At 39.1% G+C, this 15,180-nt stretch overlaps 1 protein-coding gene across 5 annotated transcripts in view; it reads right to left on the bottom strand.

Annotated features, from left to right (window-relative positions):
- The window catches only part of micu3a (mitochondrial calcium uptake family, member 3a), a 66,890-nt gene that overhangs the window by 50,277 nt on the left and 1,433 nt on the right, over positions 1-15,180 (bottom strand). For all 5 annotated transcript variants that reach the window (XM_061880456.1, XM_061880454.1, XM_061880457.1 and 2 more), the window contains exons 2-4: positions 8,283-8,430; positions 5,561-5,592; positions 799-877 (exon numbers count right to left, since the gene is read on the bottom strand). In XM_061880456.1, the coding sequence (XP_061736440.1) occupies positions 799-877; positions 5,561-5,592; positions 8,283-8,430 (259 nt within the window). The remainder of the gene's footprint in view (positions 1-798; positions 878-5,560; positions 5,593-8,282; positions 8,431-15,180) is intronic.

Here is a 15,180-nt window from a genome sequence, read left to right as displayed (position 1 = left end):
ATAACGGATAAACCACATAAACCTCGACTATACTTACGTATATGTATTTACATTACCGTACATAAGGATTGTCTTGGCATTATTGGGGTTCTGACACAACACCAAACCCTGTTAAGAAAAAACAAAAGCAACACAGAAAAAAAAGCCCTGTTTTTAAAAGCAGTGTGAATGTGAATGTAGTGTAAACGCAGAATACAAACACAACATTCCATTTCGCTTTGTCATCGTAAGAAACTCATAGCCTTTCGAAGGAATTTAGCTCTTCCTGCTCATCTTTGAAATACGTGTTCTGACAAATACAATCTATACTGCATACCTTATCAGAACATTAACTGACATGTTACATTCCAAAATTAAATAGGGAAATGCCCAAAGCCATGTATCCTTCTTTTTTGCTTCTAATCTCTTCTCGAGAGTGGATTTGTTCTGTTTCATTGGAGCTGTATGGTAATATGAAAGGAGTTGTGGCTATTTTTAGTTGGTCCAGCAGGTTGTTTGGCTGTCAGGATGGACAGCAGGAACCCACATAGGATTATAGACACCTACTGTGACACACACAAACACACACATTGGTAGGTAAGCCCTGAAAGGAGTATAAATACACATAATACGTGATTCTCATAGATCATACAGACCATGGAAAAAGAACAGAAAAGTGTAATCCATTAAAATATTTAACAAATTATTCAAAACCTATTAGTTATTTTGTTACAAATACATTATTTTGGGTGTTTTTGTAATGGTAGGTTTAGGGTGCACACACATCCATGTATGTGGTTGTGTTCACAGTATGTATACCTCGTTCTCTCAAGTTGCGGAACAATTTGGACGATCCTCTCCATACAGGGGGAGTGTCTGATAGGATTTTCTCCAGCTCCTGGAATAAATAAAAAATTCATGTAAATGTTGGCAAATATGTTCAACTAACCAAATTGCAATGCAACTAATACATCATGCACTTGTGCTAAACATGAAAATGCAAATTAAAACACATTGTTTCACTGCATGCAGGTATCAGTGAGGAAAGAATTCGTTTTTATTTGGATTAGGGGTGACTGTATGTATGTAACGAGGGTGGGAGGCTGTTTTTTTTTTTTTTTTACATGGCAAGCACTTTGTGGTGAAGAAGGAGCCGAGCCGGAAGGCAGAGCTCTCAATTTACCGGTCGATCTACGTTCCCATCCTCACCTATGGTCATGAGCTTTGGGTCATGACCGAAAGGATAAGATCACGGGTACAAGCGGCCCAAATGAGTTTCCTCCGCCGTGTGGCGGGGCTCTCCCTTAGAGATAGGGTGAGAAGCTCTGCCATCCGGGAGGAACTCAAAGTAAAGCCGCTGCTCCTCCACATCGAGAGGAGCCAGATGAGATGGCTCGGGCATCTGGTCAGGATGCCACCCGAACGCCTCCCTAGGGAGGTGTTTAGGGCACGTCCAACCGGTAGGAGGCCACGGGGAAGACCCAGGACACGTTGAGAAGACTATGTCTCCCGGCTGGCCTGGGAACGCCTCGGGATCCCCCGGGAAGAGCTAGACGAAGTGGCTGGGGAGAGGGAAGTCTGGGTTTCCCTGCTTAGGCTGTTGCCCCCGTGACCCGACCTCGGATAAGTGGAAGAAGATGGATGGATGGATGGAAGCACTTTGTGCTACATTTTATATGCATGGAAAGTGCATTATACGCAAAGTTTAATTTGAGTTCTGATTTCGTGAACCAGAGTCTACTGTAGTTACTTTGGGCAAGGGTACACCTTGGACTAGATCTGGACAAAATACGGCCCGCGGGCCATATGCGGCCCGTTATGATTTTCAATCCGGCCCGCCATACGTTCTACATCGTTTTTTTAAGACCTTATGATGTGCAGTGCTATTTTTAAATGACCCTAAGTCTTGAACTATAGAAAGTATTAAAATGGTCGAAATCTGTGCTTTTGGGGGTTATAAAAGTTATTACGGTAATCTACAGTATGTCACAGCAATAACATCAGCATCTTTTACCACATAAAACTTTGTAAAAATCAGAGGTATAATGTCCATGCCTTTGTCTCCAGCAGCTATGGCCTTCTTACTGGGCTCTCTAAACAAGCTGTAAAGCAGCTACAGTACGTACAAAATGCTGCTGCTCGGGACCTGACTAGAACCAGGAAATACGACCACATTAGACCAGTGTTTAGGTCACTGTACTGGCTTCCTGTTGTTCAGAGAATAGACTTTAAAACATCCCTCCTTGTGTACAAGTCTTTTCATGGTCAAGATGTACAAACCCTGTTTCCATATGAGTTGGGAAATTGTGTTAGATGTAAATATAAACGGAATACAATGATTTGCAAATTCTTTTCAACCCATATTCAATTGAATGCACTACAAAGACAAGATATTTTTAAGACTCCAACTCATAAACTTTTTTTTTTTTTGCAAATAATTAACTTGGAATTTCATGGCTGCAACACGTGCCAAAGTAGTTGGGAAAGAGCATGTTCGCCAGAGTTACGTCACCTTTTCTTTTAACAACACTCAATAATCATTTGGGAACTGAGGAAACTAATTGTTGAAGCTTTGAAAGTGGAATTCTTTCCCATTCTTGTTTTATGTAGAGCTTCAGTCGTTCAACAGTCTGGGGTCTCCGCTGTGGTATTTTACGCTTCATGATGCGCCACACATTTTGGATGGGAGACGGGTCTGGACTGCAGGCGGGCCAGGAAAGTACCCGCACTCTTTTTTTACAAAGCCACGCTGTTGTAACACATGCTGAATATGGCTTGGTATTGTCTCGCTGAAATAAGCAGGGACGTCCATGAAAAAGACGGCGCTTAGATGGCAGCATATGTTGTTCCAAAACCTGTGTGTACCTTTCAGCATAAATGGTGCCTCCACAGATGTGTAAGTTACCCATGCCTTGGGCACTAATGCACCCCCATACCATCACAGATGCTGGCTTTTCAACTTTGCGTCGATGGTTCGCTTCCCCTTTGGTCCGGATGACACGATGTCGAATATTTCCCCAAAAAAGTTGAAATGTGGACTCGTCAGACCACAGAACACTTTTCCACTTTACATCAGTCCCTCTTAAATGATCTCGGGCCCAAGAGACGTCGGCGGCGTTTCTGGATTTTGTTGATAAATGGCTTTCGCTTTGCATAGTAGAGCTTTAACTTGCACGTACAGTTGTAGTGACAAACTGTATTTAGTGACAGTGGTTTTCTGAAGTGTTCCTGAGCCCATGTGGTGATATCCTTTAGAGATTGATGTCGGTTTTCAATACAGTGCCGTCTGAGGGATCGAAGGTCACGGTCATTCAATGTTGGTTTCCGGCCATGCCGCTTACGTGGAGTGATTTCTCCAGATTCTCTGAACCTTTTGATGATATTATGGACTGTAGATGTTGAAATCCCTAAATTTCTTGCAACTGCACTTTGAGAAACGTTGTTCTTAAACTGTTTGACTATTTGCTCACGCAGTTGTGGACAAAGGGGTGTACCTCGCCCCATCCTTTCTTGTGAAAGACTGAGCATTTTTTGGGAAGGTGTTTTTATACCCAATCATGGCACCCACCTGTTCCCAATTAGCCTGCACACCTGTGGGATGTTCCATATAAGTGTTTGATGAGCATTCCTCAACTTTATCAGTATTTATTGCCACCTTTCCCAACTTCTTTGCCACGTGTTGCTGGCATCAAATTCTAAAGTTAATGATTATTTGCAAAACAAACAAAAAAAAGTTTATCAGTTCGAACATGAAATATGTTATCTTTGTAGCATATTCAACTGAATATGGGTTGAAAATGATTTGCATATCATTGTATTCCGTTTATCTTTAGATCTAACACAATTTCCCAAATCATATGGAAACAGGGTTTGTACATCCCTCAATATTAGAGCCACATAAACCATCTCAAGCTCTGAGAACGTCAGGGAGTCGAGTCCTGCTTGTGCCCCGAGTCTGGACCAAATATGTTGAAACTACATTTCAGTTTTATGCTCCTATAATCTGGAATAGTCTTCCTGAAGATGTGAGACGGGTTTCAATGCTGGCAATGTTAAAATCTGATCTGAAAACACTTTTATTTAATTGTGCATATGACAACTGAAAGTATTTTATCTACAGTATTTGATTAATTAAAATTGTTTTAAGATGATTGTATTTTCTGATTTAAATTTGAATTATGGCATTACGGAACTAATGACATCTTAAAGCAATTGAGGACAAGTCAAGTGCACAACTTAGCTACAACCAAAGGAGGTGCTGCAGCCTCAATTAGGATGAGGGCTAAAAATGAATACGACGTTATGAGGTTGGGAAGTTCCTGTACATTCATACAAACGCCTGCTATTGCACAAAACATTTATGTGGAATTCGTTCTACTTAGTTTAACACAGGAATCAAAACAGAAGTTCGGCGAAATCGAAAATATTCTTCCATTCTTATTCAAATATATGTCAAAAACAAATTATTCCAAAATGATCAAGTTTGGTCCAAAGTCAATCTTTGCAGAATAAACCTCTTTATGAACCTTATTGTAAATAAACGTAATCACTTCATACACTTTAAAGGAGAGTAATATAATAAGACCAAGGAGCTGGTCATTGACTTTGGGAGGTCGAGTCCACGGTCACAACCTATTGTGATCGAGGGAGTTGAGGTACAGACCGTGGACTCATTCAAGTACCTCGGGGTTTGGGTGGACAATAAGCTGGACTGGACTGTTAACACGGACCACCAGTACAAGAAAGGACAGAGCAGGCTGTACTTCCTCAGGAGACTGCACTCCTTCAACATTTGTAGAAAACTCCTGTGGATGTACTACCAGTCTGTGGTTGCCAGTGTTCTGTTCTACATGGTAGTGTGCAGGGGGGGCAGTACATCTAAGAAGGACAGCTCCAGACTTGAGAAACTGATCAGGCGGGCCGGTTCTACAATCGGAATGAAACTGGACTCACTGGTGACGGTGGCAGAGAAGAGGACTGTGGAAAAACTAGTGAGCATCCTGGATGATGCCAGTCACCCTCTGCATAGCGTTATCAGTAGCCAGAGGAGCCTGTTCAGTGCTAGACTGCTTCATCCCAAGTGCCGGACTAATAGACTCAAAAACTCCTTTGTCCCACACGCCATTAGACTGTACAACTCCTCTCTGGGCCGGGGGACGGGGGGTATTAGGATGACAGGGGATGCAAAACATTAACAGTGCAAAACGTTTTCATAACATGGTCACTACTGCCTACTTTGTCTTGTTATATTCTTATTTTACTGTTATATTGTTATTCCCATTGTTTTTATTCTTTTTGTAATATTTCTCTATTTTGTTTCCTTTTAAACCCCCATTATTTACTTTTTACTTTTTTCTTTAAATTGATCTCAACTCTGTACACTGCTGCTGGAATTTTAATTTTCCTGAAGGAACTCTCCTGAAGGAATCAATAAAGTACTATCTATCTATCTATCTATCTATCTATCTATCTATCTAATAAGGAAAAGCGCACGCAAAATGGTGACTGGTAGAATTTCCTGAGAAGGATGCTTACAGCAAGAAGGTGGAATGGAAAGAACATTATAGAGTGAGTCCCCCACCTGTTTGGTCAGGGACCTCCAGGGCTTCTTGCCTGCAAGGGAACCAGACAAAGGTGAAGAGAAAACGAAGGGAAATAAGAGAAGAGCATTTGGGTGGGCTCTGTCAGATAGCATCTGTATTATCTAGAAAAGGGTCTTAATGTGCCCAGTACAGTCACAACAGACACGCACACTGTATATACAACTGTGATCATCACAGGCCTATCTAAAGTGCCCTGTGCTTGTCTTTGTAGTACACGGAACGTCCCAGTAAAAGCACAAACTACTTTTGTTCTGTTTTATACAACAAAGTTCATCTTAGATTCAACTTCAAAGGGGACATTAGAGGATTTCAGCTGCTGAGAGGGTACAGTATGTGTGGTGGTATCATATGTCACGGAGTCAGTGCAGATACAAACTCATACAGGTGCATGATTTGCACGCAACCCATGCCCACTTAAAAACCCAATTATAAAATTTGTAGTATGCAAAAAAAACTTGATGATCCAGGGAGATTACAGCCCACTTGCCTAAGTTTGAATATACACTACACTGGATGAAAAAAAAAAAGTGTAAATGCTAGCTAATGGAATGTATACAAGTGCTGTGTGTGATGTGTCTGTGTCAGTGTGGGTGTGCGTGTCTGACTGCCATTAACCTTAGACTAAACAAATGCCGGGCCATCTGCTTTGAGGTTGGCCACGACAGATGCCGTTTCTATTGGCGGTAGTTTGACAGAGATAGCAAAACCCAGCCTTTTCAATATTCATTATTAAAACCTTAATAGTACCTTACAGAAAGTTCTACTTCTGACAATTAAAGTATAACACATCAAATTAAGTAAGTATGAAAAAATGTCATTAATAATAACAAAAAGGGTTCTACTGAAAGGCATTGAGAGAAAAAATACATATATACAGTACAGGCCAAAAGTTTGGACACACCTTCTCATTCAATGTGTTTTCTTTATTGTCATGACTGTTTACATTGTAGATTGTCACTGAAGGCATTAAAAACTATGAATGAACACATGTGGAGTTATGTACTTAACAAAAAAGGTGAAATAACTGAAAACATGTTTAATAGAATATAAAACATGTTTCCAGTTATTTCACCTTTTTTGTTATGTACACATGTTCACTCCTAGTGTTGATGCCTTCAGTGACAATCTAAAATGTAAATAGTCATGAAAATAAAGAAAATGCATTGAATGAGGAGAAGGTGTGTCCAAACTTTTGGCCTGTACTGTATATATGTTTGGTATTGTTTGTATTTCCATAAAATCCAAACAGTTTTTTTTTATAGTGGCACATTTACTAACCTGCAAAGTACCATACTTTTTAGAACAATAACATTTGTATGTGTTCTTGTCACTTTCCATTAATTTATAAGGATAATTTGAACAATATACAATAGTACAATTACATATGTTATCATGAATATTAATTCATTCATTCTAATGTATACGCAAGCTAAATGGTGAGTGGGAGCCTATCTCAGTTGACTTTGTGGAATAGGTGGGTTACACCCTGGACTGGTTACCAGTCAATCATAGGCGTTTAAACCACATGTTCCACTGTGCTGTTGAAAATAAATGTAATAAATTCATAATATGAAACAAATGTGTCGAAAAGAATTGATGCAAAAATACTGATTACTTATCAAATGTATCCCTGACATACACAAACATGAACAATGTGTATAAAGTGATAGATGTACGTATGTATATACTAAGGCTGTGAATCTTTTGCCAGTTCGATTCAATTCTTGGGTGTAATGATTCGATTCAGACTTGATTCTCGATTCAAAATGAATACTTTTTTAATAACTTTGGATTTCTGTTGTATGATTAACCACATTCATTCATACAATGGATAAACAGCTCTGATAATATTTCTATATTCCATCCATCCATCCATTTTCTACCGCTTATTCCCTTTCGGGGTTGCGGGGGGCGCTGGCGCCTATCTCAGCTACAATCGGGCGGAAGGCGGGGTACACCCTGGACAAGTCGCCACCTCATCGCAGGGCCTATTTCTATATTACTTAAAAGAAAACAGTTGTTTTTAATAAAATCATACCAAAATATTTAATCAAGTCGAATACAAATAAGGCAACATTACTCTTTTCTAAATTAAATCTGTACAGCAGATTTGGGCATCTACATCAACATTATTATTTGCCTGAGTGACTGGAAAGGACGGATTAAAAAATTAACAATAAAAATCTATTAAAAAAAATTGATTAATGATTTTTTTTTTTAATCAATTAAGAATCGTTAAAAATAAGAATTGCGATTAATTCGAAAATCTATTTTTTTTGACACCTCTAGTATTTATTAGGGCTTCACGGTGGCAGAGGGGTTAGTGCGTCTGCCTCACAATACGAAGTTCCTGCAGTCCTGGGTTCAAATCCAGGCTCGGGATCTTTCTGTCTGGAGTTTGCATGTTCTCCCCGTGAATGCGTGGGTTCCCTCCGGGTACACCGGCTTCCTCCCACCTCCAAAGACATGCACCTGGGGATAGGTTGATTGGCAACACTAAATTGGCCCTAGTGTGTGAATGTGAGTGTGAATGTTGTCTGTCTATCTGTGTTGGCCCTGCGATGAGGTGGCGACTTGTCCAGGGTGTACCCTGGCTTCCGCCCGATTGTAGCTGAGATAGGCGCCAGCGCCCCCCGCAACCCCGAAAGGGAATAAGCGGTAGAAAATGGATGGATGGATAGTATTTATTAGTATACGTACTTCTTGGCTCACTCATTGTGACAGACTCAATGAAATTCTGAGGAGTCATGTACAGCTGCCCTTCATATTCCACAGAGCTGAACAACCGGAAGCGGTGTTCGTGGGACGACATGTGCACATCTCCATCCTCAAAGTCCATAGACTGTGCCTGTAAAGTAAAAGACAAATGTTTGGAACTGACAATGCATTAATGTACGTCCTAACTAGGTATGCATATAATGCAAATGTATACAACGGGACAGGAAATAATGTAATAATTATTTCATTGCCATTTTTCATTATAGCAGCATGAGCTTGTCAATGGGCACATTTTAGCAGCAACTTTTGCCTCTCACTTTTGTGTCACAACTTCATCACTGGGATTTACAAATACAAAAAATAAATAAGTGCAGCATCACCAGCTTTTTTAAACACAGCATTGATTGTATTTGTTTTTAATTAAGAAACAATAGCCTTTCATACACATTGCAAACCTCAACAGCAGTACAGAACATGTCTCCTCCCTTCTAAAATGAGGACATTTTTGGTACAAACAAATATATATATGTATATAGTCATGCCCTCTAGTACAATACAATAACACTTAGTGCAAGGACACACACATTATTTCACTTTCAATATGATTAGAATCTCAGAGCAGCCAGCCCATCATCTTGATTAGCTGCAGTGGTGGAAGCTGCTACACCACCAACTGTGCTGCATGAAGCTATGCAATTAGCAGAGAGCATTCCAAATTTAAACCTGCCTGGCCACAGGGCTCATGCAAGCAAGGCTTCTGCACAGCTCAGCTAACATGCTAATCAGCAAACCGATCCATTCATTAAGCTTTGATCCTGCCTTCATGGAGGGAGCATTTTAAGGAATAGTATTCTGTTTTTTTGCCAATATAATACAGAACAATTGTGCTTTTGGCCCTCACTAATAGGTTTTGTAAAGGCTGTTTGGTTTATATGCCATGCTGAAAGAGATGCAAAACATAGAGGCTCTAAAAATGGTTGGATATTTTGGGGGATTTAACTGGTTTAGTGGCAAAGGTGCATACTGTGTTCAAGTTAAAGATCAGCTATATTCTGTTTGGTGGATTTATTAAGCTGTGGACTTTGAGTATTTACACGCAAAATCGACTTTTGGCAACAAACAAGATAATGGAAGAAAGGGGAACACACCAGAGAAAGTTATGTGTCAGTAGGGCCGTAAGAAAGGCCCTAAGAATTCTGCGTTAACGGACTTACACAAAAAATACTGTACTGTTAAATATCAAATTTCACAGAAAATGACATAATTGTGACTGAAATGTTGTCATAGTGAGGCAAAAGAACATTTGTCTGGGGAAATCATGTTACCCCTCATTCATTAATTACTGCTCATTCATCCCCAAAATACACACCTGCGTCTGTAATTGATAACTGCACTTCAATAAACTCACGGACTGACTGGCGCCAGCTTGCTATCGTAAATGCTAACATGAAAACTAAAGCCGTAAATGTCTTTCTCCATTAAGAAATGACATGAAAAGGCAGATGCAAGCACCACCAGTGCAGAAGACTATACCAGTTTAAAGGGAACCTATTTTGCAAAACTAAGTTTTCGTTCTTATTGGTACCTGGTTTTGTGTATTGGAATCTGCATAAGTCACGATAATTCAAAATCATTGCGAAGATAATTATAAAATAATTTTGCCTTCCTCCATACTTCTTTCCAAACAAGCCATTTGGAATTTGCCCAATATGTGAGTTTTTCCCCAAGTGTGACGTCAGCGGATATCTCCATATATGGTAAAGGTCTTACCGACAATGTATCTGTATTTGTATCTGTATCCTTTTGCGTCTATTTGAATAAACGTAATTTATTTGCACAAAAATTGTTAACATTTTTATCTGGGGTGGCGTGGCTCGGTTGATAGTGTGGCCGTGCAAGCAACTTGAGGGTTCCAGGTTCGATTAGCGTAGTCACAGCCGATGTGTCTTTTGGCAAGACACTTTACCCACCTGCTCCCAGTGCCAACCACATGTAGCTCAAAGATGTAAATAATAGGTTTCACTATGTAAAGCGCATCGAGAGAATGCCAAGAGTGTGCAAAGTAGTAATCAGAGCAAAGGGTGGCTATTTTAAAGACTAGAATATAAAACACGTTTTCAGTTATTTCACCTTTTTTTCGTTAAGTACATTACTCTCCATGTGTTCATTCATAGTGTTGATGCCTTCAATGACAATCTACAATGTAAATAGTCATGAAAAAAAAATCACATTAAATGAAAAGCATCATTTTGTAGGCTGAAACTCTAGAACTTTACAGAGCTGAGCAAATACATATGGACTCTTAAAGACAATACAATTGATCACGCCATTAAATGGCAAATTGTCGCATCCGGCTCACTATACAACAGTGCAGCTAAAATATGTAATAACCTGTGCCTGAAAGAAAAAGTGTGTATTATATACCACCCCAGCATGTCTACTTTACACAAACATAACCAACTGGTCTCATCACAAGGCACTATTGTGTAACAATGGCCACACCCCATGTAATGTACCTTATATACACTATATTGCCAAAACTATTTGGCCACCCATCCAAATGATCAGAACCAGGTGTCCTAATCATGCTGCTACCGTGCTGCCCTCCCCCTCCCTCTAAGTCACCTTGCCATTTTCAACACCAACAAAGTGTGCTTCATAAAAACACGCTCAAACGTAAAGTAATGCTACACTCTTTCAAAATGCGCTATCTTATTGCTAATTTACATGGGATTTGCCATAGACAGGCTATTATTAGCATGAGCGATTTCAACACCTTAGAATTTGGTAAAGGAAACGACAACTAAGATTATAGTTAGAAGTTTACGGTTTTGTCTAATGAAGACAACACTTACAGTATTGCCACTTTGTAGGGCGCAACCTAACAAATGCATCTTCCTGAAAAAAGCTACTTTCTAGTTTGACAACATAGCATAAACAGTCATACAGTGCTGCCATCGAATGGTCTTGGAAGTGCAACTGCATTGCAAATGAGACAAATGTACCGTATTTTTCAGACTATAAGTCGCATTTTTTTTTTCGGCCAAACTATAAAAAATAAAAAAATTAAAGAAAAAAATTTTTTTTTTTTTTTGGGGTTTGGCCAAAAAATACAATAATCGAAAAAACAAGATATAACAACTGGAAAACATTTTTAAATGTTACATCAAAAACAATTAACATTAACATACAAAAGTACTGAAAAAAATGGGACCATTGTTCCAAAATATTAGGACAAATAATGATGACGTCTGACACAAGGTGATATTTACTGATAAGCAGCTGTTTATTGGTTTGAAAAGGAAAGAAGACATCCTTGTCAATGTGATGCAAAGATCAACATCAACATGATAGACTGGCAAAACATTGTTGAAAAAATGAATATGAATATATATATATATATATATATATATATATATATATATTAGGGGTGTAACGGTACATGTATTTGTATTGAACCGTTTCGGTACGGGGGTTTCGGTTCGGTTTGGAGGTGTACCGAACGAGTTCCACACGACATATTAAGTAGCGCACCGCACTTTGTGTAAACAATGCACACCGAGGCACCATGAATTGATTTACGTAAACCCCGACTTAAACAAGTTGAAAAACGTATTCGGTTGTTACCACTCAATGGTACGGAATATGTACTGTACTGTGCAATCTACTAATACAAGTTTCAATCAATCAAAAAAAAAAAACAGCACACGGCATGCTGGCAGCGACTGGGCTACGATAGACTGACCATACCTCCTCTTTTCACCGGATATGTCCTCTTTTGTGGGGCTGTCCAGGTGGAGTTTCTTAAATGCCTCAAATATCCGGCATTTTAAGTTAGGGTTGCGTGTATTTTCAATGTACGTTCAGGGTTAAGAAGAGGTTAAAAAAAAAAAAAAAAATTGTGTGCGCAGCAACATTCGTGAGGGAGGGGCAGAGACAGAGAGAGGGTAAGAATTACAATAAACACGCATGTGTCGCCAGGCTATGCTTTTTACCCATGGATTTATCTGATTTTATTTTTTATTGTCTACAGCAGGGGTGTCAAAAGTGTGCCCTGGAGGCCATTTGTGGCCCACAGCTAATGTTTTAAAGGCCCACGGCACATTCTAAAAATACTATCAGAATAAACAAAAACATAAACAAAAGTGAAATAAAAAAGCTTAAGGGCTAAATGTAATTCAGAAAAAGTTGCAACGTTGACTAATAAAACAAAGCTGTTTTTTCTTCTTTCAAACTGTCATTGCTCAGAACACAATATTGAATCAAAATCAATGTTGTTATAAATAATTGACTGATTACTTCACATCAAATATTCCACTAAGAAAAATATTTTTGGTTGAAGATTGAGCAAATTTTGTCAAAGTTAGTAGTTGACGAACCCCAAGATGCAGAGAAGGAGGCAGGCATTTTGTAAGTAAACATAATTTGGTTAAAATACTAAGACAAAACCAAACAAAGGGTACAAACAAAACGCATGCACGTGGGCGGATAACAAACTAAGAGAGCTAGCATGGGAGCTAGAAAAACAAACAGGAACTTTAGCATGGAAAACAGAAGTCGTACTTGTACTTAGAAAACAAAACGGAAGCAGGGAACAAAAAACAGTAAGCTAGAAACAAACGAATATAGCTTACCGCTTCCCTGCAATAAAACGACACGACAGGATAGCAACGGCAAGAGCGACATGTGGCAACGACAATTCAATAATCCAGCAACTGACTCAAGACAAAGCAGGTACAAATAGGAGTGGGCTGATTGACAACGGGTGTGGCCAGGTGCCGATCAGTCGCAGCTGAGGGAAAACAGCACAGAGGGAGACAAACAGGAAGCTGAACCAAAATGAGAGTGCTGACAGGAACTAAGGACAAGAAATACTAAACACACACAGAGGAAAAACTAAAACACAAACAAACTGTCAGTGGCAAGCCTGACAAATTTGTTGAATAAATAACCGAACCCAAATTTTATATATATTTATATATATATATTTATATATATTTATATATATATATATATATATATATATATATATACATATGTATATATATATATATATATATATATATATATATATACACACACACACACACACACACACACACACACACAGGGTTTCCCACACATTCATTTATTTGTGGCCGCCCGCCCGCCACGAAAGAATTACGGCTGCCACAAATATAAAAAATATATATATATTTTTTTTTTTTCCGGCTTTTGACTGGCTCGACCACTCATAAAAGCAATGGGACTCTGTTAATGGAGCTTGTAGTTTCATATTATATAAACATGTAAATATAAATATGTATATAAATATGTACATAAATATGTACATAAAGTGTTGTAATTATATTCCAACTCCGCGTTCTTCTTGGTCAACGCCGCCGCTGCTAGCACAAACACCCCCCGCCCCCCCACATAACCCCCGCACCACAGCAAATAGATGCCTGACCTGTTGGAAACACTGAGATATATATATATAGATATATATACATATACATACATATATATATATATATATATATATATATATATATATATATATATATATATATATATATATATATATATATATATATATATATATATATAAAAAAAATCCTCGAAAAAATTGTTGCAGAGCAGCTAAATAAACACTTAGCGTTTAACAATCTATGCGAAACCTTTCAATCCGGTTTCAGGGCAAATCACTCCACGGAGACAGCCCTCGCAAAATTGACTAATGATCTATTGCTAACGATGGATTCTGATGCGTCATCTATGTTGCTGCTCCTCGATCTTAGCGCTGCTTTCGATACCGTCGATCATAATATTTTATTAGAGCGTATCAAAACACGAATTGGTATGTCAGACTCAGCCCTGTCTTGGTTTAACTCTTATCTTACTGACAGGGTGCAGTGCGTCTCCCAAAACAGTATGACCTCGGACTATGTTAAGGTAACGTGTGGAGTTCCCCAGGGTTCGGTCCTTGGCCCTGCACTCTTCAGCATCTACATGCTGCCGCTAGGTGACATCATACGCAAATACGGTGTTAGCTTTCACTGCTATGCTGATGACACCCAACTCTACATGCCCCTAAAGCTGACCAACACGCTGGACTGTAGTCAGTTGGAGGCGTGTCTTAATGAAATTAAACAATGGATGTCCGCTAATGTTTTGCAACTTAACGCCAAAAAAACGGCAATGTTGATTATCGGTCCTGCTAGACACCGACCTCTATTTAATAATACAACTTTAACATTTGACAACCAAATAATAAAAGAAGGTGACTCGGTAAAAAATCTGGGTATTATCTTCGACCCAACTCTCTCCTTTGAGTCACACATTAAAAGCGTTACTAAAACGGCCTTCTTTCATCTCCGTAATATTGCTAAAATTCGCTCCATTTTGTCCACTAAAGACGCCGAGATCATTATCCATGCGTTTGTTACGTCTCGTCTTGATTACTGTAACGTATTATTTTTGGGTCTCCCCATGTCTAGCATTAAAAGATTACAGTTGGTACAAAATGCGGCTGCTAGACTTTTGACAAGAACAAGAAAGTTTGATCACATTACGCCTGTACTGGCTCACCTGCACTGGCTTCCTGTGCGCTTAAGATGTGACTTTAAGGTTTTACTAATTACGTATTAAATACTACACGGTCTAGCTCCATCCTATCTTGCCGATTGTATTGTACCATATGTCCCGGCAAGAAATCTGCGTTCAAAGGACTCTGGCTTATTAGTGATTCCTAGAGCCCAAAAAAAGTCTGCGGGCTATAGAGTGTTTTCCGTTCGGGCTCCAGTACTCTGGAATGCCCTCCCGGTAACAGTTCGAGATGCTACCTCAGTAGAAGCATTTAAGTCTCTCCTTAAAACTCATCTGTATACTCTAGCCTTTA

This window comes from Nerophis ophidion, linkage group LG20 (assembly GCF_033978795.1).
Source record: "Nerophis ophidion isolate RoL-2023_Sa linkage group LG20, RoL_Noph_v1.0, whole genome shotgun sequence".
In the NCBI taxonomy this organism is placed as follows: Eukaryota; Metazoa; Chordata; class Actinopteri; order Syngnathiformes; family Syngnathidae; genus Nerophis; species Nerophis ophidion.
This window is presented reverse-complemented; position numbering and strand designations above follow the sequence as displayed.